Source organism: Sycon ciliatum, chromosome 11 (assembly GCF_964019385.1).
Source record: "Sycon ciliatum chromosome 11, ocSycCili1.1, whole genome shotgun sequence".
NCBI classification, from domain to species: domain Eukaryota; kingdom Metazoa; phylum Porifera; class Calcarea; order Leucosolenida; family Sycettidae; genus Sycon; species Sycon ciliatum.
The window spans coordinates 4,922,556-4,937,879 of record NC_088653.1 but is presented as its reverse complement, the minus strand read 5'-3'; the positions used below and the strand labels follow the sequence as shown (position 1 = coordinate 4,937,879).

Sequence of the window (15,324 nt, the reverse complement as noted above, 5' to 3'; positions counted from 1 at the left end):
ATGATATCTACTTTATATAACCAATCCTATCCAGGGCAATTATCAGGTACAACCATTGGGGTAGAGGACCTCATACCCTCCCCGACGTGTGGGAGAGGGTATGAGGTCCTCTACCCCAACGGTTGTACCTGATAATTGCCCTGGATAGGATTGGTTATATAAAGTAGATATCATGCTGGATATAGTGTCATAATGAGGATGTTGGTGAGGAGTGAAGATGGATTCTGAATTTAAGATCTTACCTGCTTATGTACGTGAAAGGAGACTTCATGAGAAGGATGAAGAAGAAGAAGAAAAAGAGCAATACGGGGAGGAAAAACAGTGTCAACATCTTGATCATGTTTTACATGAAAGAAGATACGTGTGTTCTTCGTGTGGACTTGTCATGGCGGTGATTTACTTCCCTGAAGATGATGTGCATGGGAGATGTAGTTTGATGAAGAAGCCTTACGCGGTACATGAGCGGTTAAGCGGTGTGGATCGTCATCTTTTGCATTTTCTTTCGAAAACTGAACTCTTATCCGATCAGCTTTGCGTACACACTCTTCGGGAGCAGATACTTGCGATGAAAAAATCCTGTTTGTACAAGAGTATAAACTATGCTATAGCATTATCCTGCATAGTATACGATACGAATGTGGATGTACTACGTAAACTGCGTTCCTACTTACCTCGTAGCAATGTATCATGGTTGAGGTTCAGTCGAATCATGAAACCTCTTCCTCAGCATTTTCCACTCCTATATGTACTGCATCTCATGGAGTCGACCAGGATGGTGTCTTCTTCTCAACTGTCCACGTTGCGTACGAATTTGCTGATTTTATCTCCATCTGATACATCTCTTATGGCATCATTGATTGATGCCTATTGTTGGGAAACCTATTCACTTGATCACGTGATTCAGAACTTGCACACGTTTGACTCTGATCTTATTTCCATACTGTATCAGTTCACTAAAGTGGCGGTATCATGTAAGGAATCTTTAAGATGAGATATGATTTTGGTGGGCATGCCGCTGATTGGACAAAATGCTTTTGGCGGGTTTGATGCTGGTTGGTCAAATGTTTTTGGTGGGCTCAATGCTGAGTGGTCAAATGTTTTTGGCGGGCTTGATGGTGATTGGTTGACCTAGCTGACACATATGTTATCACTTCAACCCGCCTCCGTCTCTGCCTTGTATAAATACGGGTGGTTGTCCTGTAGTCGAGTCATTCGTTCATCGAATACAGTGCTGATGAGTTGTTCTCCCTTCGCTTCCTTGAAGATGGATAACCTATACGAGCGGCGGGTGAGGAAGAATTCCGCTCTTCCTGTTGACCCTCCTCAAGTTGTGCTCTCTTCGAAGGCAGTACCGGCTAAGCGTCGCTATGTGTCACCTGCTCCTACCAAGCTCCACAAAGAGATTGTGGTAGATGGGTTTCAGGAGGACATGCAACTGTCCTACAAGTCATCAGGTAGATCCTTCTACAAGCCTGGTTATAAGATGTACTTCCCTTCAGGAGCTCTACCAGCCTGTTGTAGTACGGCAACATCTCGCAAAGATGCTCAAGGACAGGTTTACATCGAACTGAATGAGTCCACTGAGTTCATCATTACGAACTTGATCAAGACTTGTCCATCGCTCCGTGACACTCTCCGAAGAGGACGTGTGGAGAAGATCGAGACCAACTTCTACCCATCACGTTCGTCCTACGGTCAATGTCGGGTGTACATCAACGGTGAAAGCAAGCTAGTCCCGACCAGCTGGTTCGAACTGGATGTGGAACAAGATGTTTTCATCTACCCCGGGGCAGTCTCCCTCGACATTGACGAGCAAGCGTTGAAGGTACGTCTTGCTGTTGCTCCAATTGTCTGCATCAACGTGGACCCCAGATGTTTTCATCGTTCTCTGGACGCACACATGACACTTTCTACCACGGAACTGAAACAGCTAACTGAGAGCTTCATATCATTATGCAGTGTCGCCGTCCGACATGACGATCAGCTGGTAGAGACCTTCCAATAAGTCTTTAATGAACTGCATTCTTTATCAGACAGTTGATCATTCATTCTTATCCTATCCTATTTGACTGTATACTACTTCCTGCTGCAATATATCATTATAGTCAAAACTTCTAGAAAACAAGTATGGGTGGTGTTGTGTCGAGTAATACATCCACGGAAGAGTGCTGCCTTGCCTCTTCTGATTCTAGCATCCCCACTGATACTAGTAGGGTATGGGTTGCAGGATGTGAAAAGAATGGAGTTGGAAAAGATGAGCCAGGGTGATTTCATGTGCGCACCATCAAGGAATGCGTCAATCATGACAAGGTTCCATCATGAATGTGAAGACTTCGAGACTCGTCATGCCTTTGACATGGACCATTTATTCGTTCCAGATTCACCGTTGTTTCACGAGTCTGCTAAAAAAGTTGCTATCTGCTAAAAAAGTTGCAATGAAAAAAAATAAAAAAAATAAAATAAAATGAAAAAATCCAAGCGCGTTTTGTACGGTCATACCTCAAAATAAGAAGATTAAGTTCCAGTATGAAGCTACCAAGTCCGATTTGAACAAGGTGGCGGGGCTCGAGTCTCTCAAGTGCCGGTGGCAATTCATGTTATTATTATTTTATTTATTTTACTAGGGTGTTTCCCACAGACCATGTGTTTGGTTACGCTGCACAAGCAGCGCATTACTTTATCCCTTCCACTAATTGTTATCGGCCAATCAGCATACTCTCACCACCTCACATCCAATCAGCATACCCCACGTCACACTAACGTTACACAAACTTGTCTCATATTTGCGAAAAAATGGTACTGGATCATAGCAACATCCTCCTGCATAATGAACAAAATAACGATTAAAACACAACAACCGACAACAACCGACAACAACCAAAAACAACCAACAACAGCCAACAACAACCAACAACAACCGAAACCAACCAACAACAACCAAAAACAACCAACAACAGCCAACAACAACCAACAACAACCGACAACAACCGACAACAACCGACAACAACATCCAACAACCAACAACAACTGACAACAACCAACTACAACCAACAACAACAACAACAACAAACAACAACCAACAACCGACAACAACAAACAACAACAACCAACAACAGCCAACAACAACCAACAACAGCCAACAACAACAACAACAACCAACAACAACCGACAACAACCGACAACAACCGACAACAACCGACAACAACATCCAACAACCAACAACAACTGACAACAACCAACTACAACCAACAACAACACACAACAACATCCAACAACCGACAACAACAAACAACAACAACCAAAAACAGCCAACAACAACCAACAACAACCAACAACAACGGACAACAACCGACAACAACCAACAACAACCAACACCAACCAACACCAACCAACAACAACACCCAACAACCGACAACAACACCCAACAACCGACAACAACCGACAACAACACGCAACAACAACCAACAACACCTGACAACAACCGACAACAACCAACAACGCCCAACAACAACCAACAACAACCAACAATAACCAACAACAACCGACAACAACCGACAACAACCAACAACGCCCAACAACAACCAACAACAACCAACAATAACCAACAACAACCGACAACAACCGACAACAACATCCAACAGCCAACAACAACCGACAACAATCAACAATAACAACCAACAACCGACAGCAACAACCAATAACAACCAACAACCGACAGCAACAACTAATAACAACATCAACAACGACGACGATAACGACGACAACAACCGACAACAACATCAACAACAACCAACAACAACCAACAACAACCAACAACAACCAACAACAACCGGCAACAACCGACAGCAGCAACCAATAACAACATCAACAACGACGACGATAACGACGACAACAACCGACAACAACATCAACAATGACGACGACGATAACGACGACAACCACAACAGTGTCCGGTAATGTGTGGTAGAGAATGGCAGTCAGCCAGTCTGTGTACAGTTGAACATGTATAATAATAATAAAACACATTTCGCGTAGTTGAGCACTAAATAAAGAAATTCAGTGTTTTTTCCCACTTCTGTCTTGTGAGCATCATCAGCAAGGTGTAGTAGCTGCTGATACTGATTTGTCCTCGAGTGTCGAGCTGCACAGTTTCTTCCAGTCTGTCTTGTCCTCTGCATGTTGCCGGCACCTGGAAAGGTCTTCCATGGTCTTCATGGGCACACCCAGCTTATTCAACTGAGCGACCAGACTTGTGGCTAGTGTCAACCTTGGCCGCCCACGAGGTGCTTTGTTGTCCTTGTCCAAATAGCCGCTCATGGCTACTTAGGTTGGCGTGTCCGTGTCCATCTGTAACACATGACTGGTCATTCGTAGTCGCCTACATGCAACTGTGTCATGTATTACTACAAGAACTCAACCAAGTCCTCAGCAGTCATGGAGTAGCGGCAGGTTGGGCAAGTTTGGCTGGGGGGCAGAACTGATCCACTCCTTCATACAGTGGAAGTGAAATTCATGACCGCACTCCAACTTGGATAGAGGACGGTCCAGGGTATCCTGACAAATCACACAAATGGGCTCATGACTTATTGCTGCCGAGTCTACCTTAGTAGGCACTATATTGATGTACTGCAGCTCCATGGGGTGTATTGCCTGGTCTTGATGGTGGCTACCGTAATACACCCCGTTGAGGTACCACTGATAGATACCCTCCTCCTCCTGAGAGATGAAAGCAGGTCCATCTTCCCTATGCCGAAGGTTGTATCGGTACCACTCCCGTACACGATTGTTACCTTCCCTGCGTATCACCGCTGGCGCATTCTCCCTGTGGAGCCTTCCGTGGTGATACCACCGTAGAATACAGCATGTGGCGTCACAATAACTGTCTGCAGGACCGCCGGCTCTATGACGGACACCGTTGAGGTAGTACTCGATGCTATCCCGTCCTATCCCAGCAGGTTCATTAACGCGATGAAGGCGACCTCCATAGCACAAGGCGGACACTCCCCTACTATCAACAACAGCTGGTCCGTCCTCCCGATGGAGTCTACCATCGACGTGCCAAATTTCTTGCTGCGCGTTTTGATCTGCCAACTCCACAACAGTTCTTATTGGCGTTCGCCTTTCTATTAGTAAAGGACCCGTGGTGAGAGACCACGACCGGTCGTCCAAGTCTACACCGAATGTATCAGCCATATCTATTTACTGAGGATAATGTAACAACTCCTCCACAAACGCTTCTACAACTGACGTCTTCTTCATCCTGGTTTTTTCCTCTTGGTGGTTTTGGATAAGAGTTGAAAAGTCCAAAAGGTCAACTGATGACCTTTGCGTTACTTGGTATGATTGGGTTTTAGCGGATGATGTCGGTATGCAGCTGGGGAGCGAATTCGACAGGAAGAAGGTAAAGGTCTTGCTTTGCGGTTCACACCTTCACTTCAGTATCATTATCCTGAAAACAGTCTGTAGAAATGACGTTCACGTGTCACTGCGGTGTTCGCCTTACAGGGGTTATACCCCTGTTTCAGCACCTGAGGCGGTGCGTCAAGCGCCGCCTCTTTCTTATCATATATTGTGATACTTGGTAAGTGTGCAGTGCTCCTAGCTCTCTCCCCCAACAAAAGAGCTCTATGACACTGTGCCTTCTGCGGTTTCTTTCGTGTTTACAGTGGAGAAAGGCTGGCGGGAGGCCCAGCCGTGGTCGCCCACCTGGCGGGTGCGGCCCATCTAACCCGTTACTGGGAGGGTCGGCAAGTCGGACTGCTGTTGCAGTCCGACTACCAAGACGCCGTAGAGCGTATTAGGACCCTGTAAGTAAGCACTGCTCTGTTTAGATGTATACTTACCCCCTCGTTATAGCGATACTTACTTGTTTCGTATCCTCTTGTCTTACCCTGCTTTCGTATTCGTGACACTAATAGTGTTTGTGTGCGCTCATGTTTGGTTTCACAGATGATGATGTATGAAGGTCTGGGGCTAGGCTGCCGTCTTCAGGATGTGCCATTTGTTTCAAAATTATTTGTAAGTACTTGTAACAGGCGTAGTGTAGTAACTGTGTGTGCAGTGTAGTAACAGTGTGTAGTGTTTTGTGATGGTCCTGTGCTATAGCAGTCGTAATGTGTTTTGTGATGGTCCTGTGCTATAGCGGTCGTAATGTGTTGGGCTACTGAAGTACACTGCATGAAGGGATATGTGTGGGTGCTTCGACATATTCTCGTGCTTCCTAAACCCTAGATACGTGTATAGCACTATAACCTAGATGTGTGTGCGCGCGCGTGTGTGTGTGTGTGTGTGTGTCCGCGCATGCGTGCGTGTGCGTGCATTGTGTTCTCTTCTACAGACTCATCCAAGTCCATTTAAATAAAAGTGTATTATAGTAAACAGTATTGTGTTTTGTTACAGTGAATATGTGGGGAATGGTGGATATGCCTTAGTGTGACTGGATACCCGCGGGTTGTGACTCTTTGCTGGTCACTCTGGATTCTCCAGTATAGATTCGATGCAGTGCAGAGGGGATTTGTGGTGCGTAGCAACACTGCTTCACTGTGACACCCCTTCAATAATTGTTTTGATGCAGGATACTCCGGGCGAAGCCGGTTGATTCTAACTGTATCCCGATCAAAATAGAAATATGCATCTAATGCACCTGCATGGACAGTAGGCATTTCCCAAGTCGGCTGGCCGACAAATTCGCCGAAAAAAGTGGTTTTGAAGAAATCACCCATCTTTTTGCCGAATTTTCAAATTTCGCATGTTGAATTCGCCGAAAATCGATGTTTCAGTGCTTCAACAGAGTGTGCTTGTGTGTAAATGTACATCACGTAATGGGAACGGTGACTTCAAGTACTACGTTGAGCCGAATTCTGATCTTGGGGCTCATAATATGGCCGAATTTGAACATTATCTTAACCGATCGAAAAGCCGATTAGGCATGCTCTGTATGGGCAACTTGTCAATCAGTGCACATCTACGATGTGCGAATAAAACGAATGCAAGGAACGTGAACTTGTTGCTGCACATCTACGAAGTGCGAATCAGGGAGTAGTATAATGACAAGTGTACTAGTACACCTTGTGTTGCACTGCGTCTTTTCCACACGCATAGGACCACTGAAGGTCGCACGCTCCGCGTGCGTATGCGCGCATGCGCAATATGTCACTGCATGCAATGCACATCTACGATGTGCGAATCAGGGAATAGTACGTATTGTACTACTCCACGGTGCGAATGCACTGAACGTGCACAAGTGCACGTTCGCCACGGAAAAGAACATGATGACACTTATGGCATTCCAGGGGTCAAAGGTCAAACTCTGGGGGTCCCGGGGCCAGACCAAGCGCGCCCGACACAGTGTGCCTTATTTAACCCAAAGGTCAAAGGTCAAACCCTGGGGAAGTCCCGGGGCCAGACCAAGCACGACCGACACAGTGTGCCTTATTTGGCCCAAAGGTCAAAGGTCAAAAAGTGCACCAGAACCCGCCCCGCACTTACTACTTCAATGCCATCGTCCCCGCTGATTTTAACGGGCGACTTCAATGTCGACGTAAGCCGGCGCCAAGCCCCTCAGCTCGACAATTTACATCGCTTCTGCGACCAGTTCAATATCAGCAACAAGGTGCAGGACACTACCCGCATTGCCCCCCACGGCAGCAGAACAACACTGGATCTCGCCCTAGCTGTGGATGGAGCGATGACCTCCTGCACGGTTCTCCCTTGTACCATCGGCGACCACTTTGCGGTCGTAATTGACCTACCTTTCAAGTGCACTGTGGAACCTCCTGCTGTCAAGTGCGGTCGTAACCTAGCAAGGATCGATATGAACCGATTCGCTCATGACTTGCATCATTGTGACCTGGAGAATTTTTCAACCGCTCAGACTGTGGATGCCATGTGGTATTCTTGGACTGACAAGATTGTTTCCGTTTTGGACGAGCACGCTCCTGTCCGAACGTATCGGCCTAAATCTTCCTCCCGCACGCCCTGTCCTTGGAAATTACCTGCCCTCCACGACGCTATTCTACTTCGCAACGCAGCACATCGTCGCTGGCGAGCCTCGCCGACTGACATGGATCTACGAACTGTATTCACATCAGCACGAGCCGAGGCTAAGCGAATGTCCCGACGCCTCAGGGCCCAGTATTACAAGAATCTTCTCACACGGAGTCAGGCAAATGCGCGCCTCACTTGGAAGACAATAAACGAGCTCAGCGGCCGGACCAAAACTCCCACCCCACCCTCTGTCAGTATAGCAGCACTCAGCGAGCAATTCAGTGGAGTAGTCTCCGATCCAAGTAGACCTGTGCAGCTATCCTTACCTTGTGGTCCGTCACCACGGGAACCTTTGCGGGAATTCCAGGCCACTAGTGTTGAGGAGGTATTCACCTTTCTCGTGAGACTCGATGCTCGTAAAGCTGAGGGCAGCGACAGTATTCCGGCATTCATCCTGAAGCATTGTGCAGCAGCCCTCGCCCCGTCGCTATCCATATTAATTAATGCATCCCTTTCGTCTGGCATTGTGCCCGTCTCCCTGAAGATTGCAAATGTTCGACCCCTATTGAAGTCTGGTGACAAGAACGCATCTCGCAATTACCGTCCCATATCTTTACTGCCAATAGCATCGAAGATCTTGGAGAAGATAGTCCACAAACGCCTGTGTGACTTTTTACAAACCCATTCACTTTTGCCCGCCAATCAGTTTGCGTACCGGCCACAACACTCCACGGAAGATGCCTTGACCTTGGCCATGGACCGCTATCTGTCGTCAGCAGACCACCAGCTACATACTGGCGCAGTACTAGTGGACATGAGCAAAGCATTCGATAAAGTACGGCACCAGCTCATGATCCAAGATTTGTTTGCTTTGGGTGTATCTTCGACTGTTTTGCGTTGGTTTGCGAGCTACTTCACGGACCGTCGACAGAGAGTAGTTCTGGCGAGTGGGCAGTGCTCGGGCCTAACTGCATGCGAGTGTGGAGTCCCTCAGGGTAGTGTACTGGGTCCTTTGCTGTTTTCACTATATACCATGGACGTCCATAGCGTCACCAGCCCAGCACACTCCCAGCTGTTTGCGGATGACATCCTTCTCGACACCGCAAGCAGATCCGTAGCAACCCTAAATCAAGTCTTATCAGTTGCTGTGTCAAACTTGGCTGACTACCTACACGGGAAAGGCCTGGTTTTAAACCCTGACAAGACGCAGGTCTTAGCCATTGAGGCATCACGCCGTAGTACCCTGGAACTCAACGTTAACTGCAACGGGACGCCTCTCACCCAGACCACCACTGCTCGCTTTCTGGGCCTACAGATCGATTCCTGTCTTCGGTGGAACGCGCAGGTCTCCAGCATAGTACGTAAAACTTCCCAGAAGCTAACCACCCTGAGAACCATCCGCCCGTCGCTATCTGAACGCCAGTCGCTCCTCTTCTATTCTGCCCTTATACTTCCTGACATGCTTTATGGATCAAACGCGTTCTTCTCTGCCCTCACGGCTCAGCAGCGGCACCAGCTCACTGTCCTCGACAAGCGATGTGTTCGCTGCGTAGCCAATCTGCCCTTCCCGTCCCATACCACTCCTATATACACTCGCCTTTCCCTGACCCCTGTAATTGAACGTGCCAAATGCAAACTCCGTTTCCTTATGCACCGTGTCCACACCAGCAGCATCAGCCCTCTTCTGAAAGATAGAGTAGCCCTCCAACCTCCCAGTAACACCCGTGGCAATGACAATTGCAAATACGTTGTTCCGCTAACTCGGCGAACATCTGGCGACAGCCGTCAATGAGCAACTACCCTCGTCCATCATCTCTTTCTTGTTTTATATTTATTTCTCTTCTCATCTCTTTCTTGTTTTTATTTTATTTCTCTTCTCATCTCTTTCTTTTTTTATTTCTCTTCTCATCTCTTTCTTGTTTTATTTTATTTATTTATTTCTCTCTCTCTCCCTCTCTCTCTCTCTCTCTCTCTCTCTCTCTCTCTCTCTCTCTCTCTCTCTCTCTCTCTCTCTCTCTCTCTCTCTCTCTCTCTCTCTCTCTCTCTCTCTCTCTCTCTCTCTCTCTCTCTCTCTCTCCCTCCCTCTCCCCCCCCCTCTCTCTCTCTCTCTCTCTATCTCTCTCTCTCTCTCTCTCTCTCTCTCTCTCTCTCTCTCTCTCTCTCTCTCTCTCTCTCTCTCTCTCTCTCTTTCTCTTTCTCTCTCTCTCTCTCTCTCTCTCTCTCTCTCTCTCTCTCTCTCTCTCTCTCTCTCTCTCTCTCTCTCTCTCTCTCTCTCTCTCTCTCTCTCTCTCTCTCTCTCTCTCTCTCTCTCTCTCTCTCTCTCTCTCTCTGTCTCTCTCTCTCTCTGTCTCTCTCTCTTTCTCACTTGATCTCCCTCCCTCCCTAGCTGCATTCCTAACGATGCCTGGTCGTAGGCTATGATTCCGAGACCTCCGGTCGGATGAGCTTCGCCAACCACATCGGCACATCGCCCCTACTCCCCTTTGTCTTGTTGTCCAGCGTCATTTCAGTTGTCCTCTTCCCCTGATTATTAGTAGGGCTGTGTTTTTTAGTAAAAAAAAAAAAAAAAAAAAGCCGACCATTGGTTTCCGCCGTGAAGCTTTGGAACACCCTGCCACAGGAACTCACGTCCGCTCGTCGTCCAACCCCGTTTAAAAGATTGCTGAAAGTGTTTTTCTACGGTTAATATGGCCGAATAGCACCTCCCTCTGGCATAGGTCCTCATCTTCCTATTTCTCCCTGATTGTTACTTCGTTCGAACTTGACTTGTAATTACCGGTACAAATACTTCCTTTTGACTGTTTTCTCATTTTCGCAAGTGAAGCTTTATCGAGCTACACTTTTTATTCTATCGCCATCATAATATTGGGCATCAATGCCCGTTTGGTTTGCGATGTAAAATAAAACTTCAAACAAACAAACAAACATAACCATTAAGAACAAGGCATGCCTACCGAATATTGACGACCTCTTTGATACCGTCCAAGGCAGTGCGTATTTCACCAAGCTAGATTTGAGGTCCGGTTACAATCAGATTCGAATAGAAGAAACAGATATTCCGAAGACAGCTTTCGGCTCACGTAAGCCACAGGATGCCAGGACTGGTCCTCTGCTTGCTGCGTCAAGACTCCTGCCACAGCAAAGTCACTTGCGTCAGTCTCAACGCGGAAATCCTGACTGACGTTTGCTAGTCGCAACACTTGTGCATCCAGCAGAGCAGACTTCAATCGCTCAAATGCCTCCTGTCGAGTCTGATTCCACTCGAAGCGCACATGTTTCCCTGTCAGTTCCTCCAGGGGTTTGGAGATGGCCGAGAAATGGTTAATGAACCTTCGAAAGTAATTAGCGAATCCCAGAAACTGTCTTACGTGCGTGACCGTCGTCGGGACAGGCCAGTTATGCACGGCCTTGATCTTCTCTGGATCTGGAGAAATGCATTGGCCGTCTATCCGGTGCCCAAGAAACAGAACGTCTGTCCGGCCGAATTCACGTTTAGACGGATTGCAATATAGCTCATTCCTCCTGAGGGCGTTTAAGATGGTTCTGACATGATCGAGGTGCTCCTCCCATGATTTGCTGAATATGAGGATATCGTCTAGAAACACCACAACGAATTTACGCAGGTATGGCTGGAGGACACTGTTCATCAAGGTTTGGAATGTTGCCGGGGCATTTGTTAGGCCGAAACCCATCACTGTGAACTGAAAGTGACCGAATGGGGTATTTATTGCTGTCTTCGGAATATCTGTTTCTTCTATTCGAATCGCCGAACGGAATTACACGGCCGCCGAGCGAGAAACTTTGGCTGTAGTGTACGCCCTGCAGTGCTGGCGAGTCTACCTATTTCGCCACTTTCAACTCTACACCGACAACATGGGAGTTGTCTACCTCAGGACCAAAGCAAACTTAACCAAGAGAGAGGCTCGATGGATTGAATTCCTGGCCGACTATGACTACACGGTACATCACAAGCCAAGGAAGTGTAACATAGCAGACCCGTTGTCACGTCGACCAGACTTGGAACTGAATGGAATCTAGTTCTCTCTGGATGTGAGTCAAGGAATTGCGAATCAGATCTCAGCAGGTTATGATAGTGACCCAGAGCTTTCGCCAGTAATCAAGCGCTTGATGGCTTGCAGCGAAGACGCCATGCATGAGCGATACGTCTGGAACAGTGTGGACCGGCGGCTGTACCTAGTAACATCGGGCGATGCTCGCCTCTGCATTCCTCGCGGTCCAGTACGGCTGCAACTGCTCAAACAGAATCATGATTGCCTGACGGCCGGCCATCCGGGGAGAGACAGGACCTACCTGAAGCTGAGCAGATACTTCTATTGGCCAGGCATGAGAAGTACTGTGAAGGACTTCGTTAAATCTTGCGACCGGTGCCAACGCGTAATGGGTAGCCAGACCAAGGCAGGACTGTTGCAGTCCCTTCCAGTCCCCGAACAGCCCTGGACAGACATCAGCATGGATTTCATCATGGCACTGCCGCTGACCTGCCGAGGACATAGCGCAATTCTAACCTTTGTGGACCGTCTGACGAAGTATGTGCACCTGATCCCGACGACTGTTCATGTTGACTCTAAGGAGGCAGCCCGATTGTACATGGATCATGTGTTTGCTGCCCATGGCTTGAGCAAAACGATAGTTTGTGATCGAGATCCGCGATTCACGTCGGCGTTCTTCAAGGAGGTTTTCAGTATTCTTGGCGTGGAGCTAAAAATGAGCACGGCCAACCACCCGCAGACCGATGGCATGACTGAGCGTGTGAACCGTGTCATTGAGGATACGCTAAGAGCTTTCGTCAACCATAGGCAAAACAATTGGGATGAACTCCTATCGCTATGTAAGTTTTCGATCAACAATGCCGATCAAGCGTCAACAGGTAACACGCCATTTTTCCTCAACCATGGATGCCATCCAGTTACTCCCTCGAGCTTATTGACGAAGCAGAAAGCTGGAGCTGGCATGGACACGAATGGTCCGCTGTCATGGCTGGATGGCCGCGTAGAGGCACTACGTGAGGCACAGGATGCCATCGTGGCGGCGCAGGCCCGGCAATCATTGTATGCGGATCGAGGACGGGTGGAGGACGCGCTGAAGGGGGGGGGGGGTGAGGTGTTGGTCTTCAGGGACTTCCTGCTGACGCCCGAGGAACGAGACAGGCCTTCACACAAATTAAGGCTCAAGTGGTATGGGCCGTTCAAGGTGCAGAAGAAAGTGGCCCCGAATGCGTACAGATTAGCTCTTCCAAGAATCATTCGGGCCCATCCAGTGTTCAATATTGCTGCCCTCAAGCTGTACCATGGCAATGAGATACCGGGCCGTACTCAGCCGGCACCACCACCCCTAACCGATGCGGATGGCCATACGCGGTATATTGTCGAAAAGGTGTTGTCGCACAAGAAGAGAGGACGGCGCACGCAGTACCTAGTGAAATGGAAGGGCTACCGAGATGCCACCTGGGAGCCGGAGGAATACTTGATGGATGAAGCAGGAAACGCTATTATTCCGCTGAAAACCTACCTGGACCGTTTTTCATAAAATTACTATTTAATTGGCAGCCACAGTTGTATTGCTAGTTTCTACGTGTTGCAATAGAAATGTAGCATTCTGCCTGATAGTGCGTCCCTGCAAGCCAGGCGTTATTTGCAGAGGACATGCACTGGATCTTGAGTTGATCAGTGTTGTTTTCGGCTACCATGCATTCCACATATCCATGCATGATCATTAGTTACCATAACTGTTCCTTCGAATTGGTACTGTTCTGACAGTTGAGAGGGGGGGAATGGTGTAACAGATTCACTGTTACTACTAACACTAGGAATAGGATACACTTATCACCTGCTATTATAACGCTGCTGCTGTTAGGTGTTATGTCCATCATTGCTTGTTCATGTATATAAGAATGCATTATGGCAAGGATCATTGCTTATTCCAAGAATGACTACTGAAGTTAGTTGGACTGTCACAACAAGTATAACTAGAACGAAACTCACTATTCTGAACAAGATGGTTAGCAACAGAAGATTCATACACCCTAACAACACTACTAGAACCAGTACATACTTTGGAATTACGTGACAATAAAACCGACCTGACATTCCTTGCCGCTACTGCCATTCCAGACGAGGCCGATGTAGATGTCAATACCAAAGACACGTCTGTTAATGGCATTGCCTGCTGCGATGATGCTCCATTTCCAATAGCTGTTGATGTTGATGATGAGGATGAGGAGGAGGAGGAGGGAGATGAGGAAGATGCCGACGACGACAATGACGACAATGACGGAGACGATAATGACTCTGCCAACCTCGCCCTAGAGCGAGTCACTGGTCTCGCAGACACACCATCCGGTGGCTTCTTCGGTGGTCGGCCACGCTTTCTGCCACCGGAGGTGGACACAACGGATGACAGTAGCGAGGAAGTCAAAGAAGACGAAACCGAAGATACCAACGATGATGACGGGATAGAAGGAAGAGGCGGTAAAGACTAAGGCAATGACGACCAAGCCGATGACGACGAAGAAGACAATGACACCCCGGTTGGTTCCGTCCCCAGCAGCAGTACATGAAAACAGGTGTTGCTAATGGTGTTTATACTGAGTGCGCAGCTTACACTATTTATTGCGTTAATTACATTTTTATCTCCACGTAAGCTTTTTAATTATTATTATTATTATTATTATTATTATTATTATTATTATTATTATTATTATTATTATTATTATTATTATTATTATTATTATTAAGACATGGTTTGCTCCCCACACCGGAGCTCGCGCTATTCCGCCGACTTTACTTGACACTTGACTGACTCACGACTGCCATCCAGAGCACACGAGAAGTCCATCGAACCTTCGATTCGGGAAACCTGCAAACCTGGATGGCAGTCGTGAGTCAGTCAAGTGTCAAGTAAAGTCGGCGGAATAGCGCGAGCTCCGGTGTGGGGAGCAAACCATTTCTTACAAATCATCGCCGAAGTCGCAGCCACTACTTCGTATTATTATTATGTCTCCTTTATTCACTTCTTTCGAAGGCGATAAGCCAGAGCCACCGGGAAATATGTCCATGGGTGGGACAGCAAAAATAAAGTGAAAAAATAAAATAAAAAGCCAAAAACCGAAGGGACAAGAAATAGGGGAAGGAAGAGGAAGAAAGGAAAGAAACTCAATCCAAACTCCAACATCAAAACAAAAATAGAGAATTTGCAACGGCAGGTATTGTACAAAGACAGGTATTGTACAGATGATAAGGACGTTGATGTTGTTATGGGGATTACAAAGGAAATATCTTTATCAGTCGTTATTCAAGTCTCTTGGCTATTGAACATGAA

General features: G+C 47.4%; 1 protein-coding gene across 1 annotated transcript in view; it reads left to right on the top strand.

The window, feature by feature from the left end:
• Nucleotides 1-14,485, top strand: part of LOC135827012 (uncharacterized) — a 60,189-nt gene extending 45,704 nt beyond the window's left edge. The window contains exon 2 of the mRNA XM_065339534.1: nucleotides 14,118-14,485. Within this exon, the coding sequence (XP_065195606.1) occupies nucleotides 14,118-14,485 (368 nt within the window). The remainder of the gene's footprint in view (nucleotides 1-14,117) is intronic.
• Nucleotides 14,486-15,324: the final 839 nt, after the last annotated feature.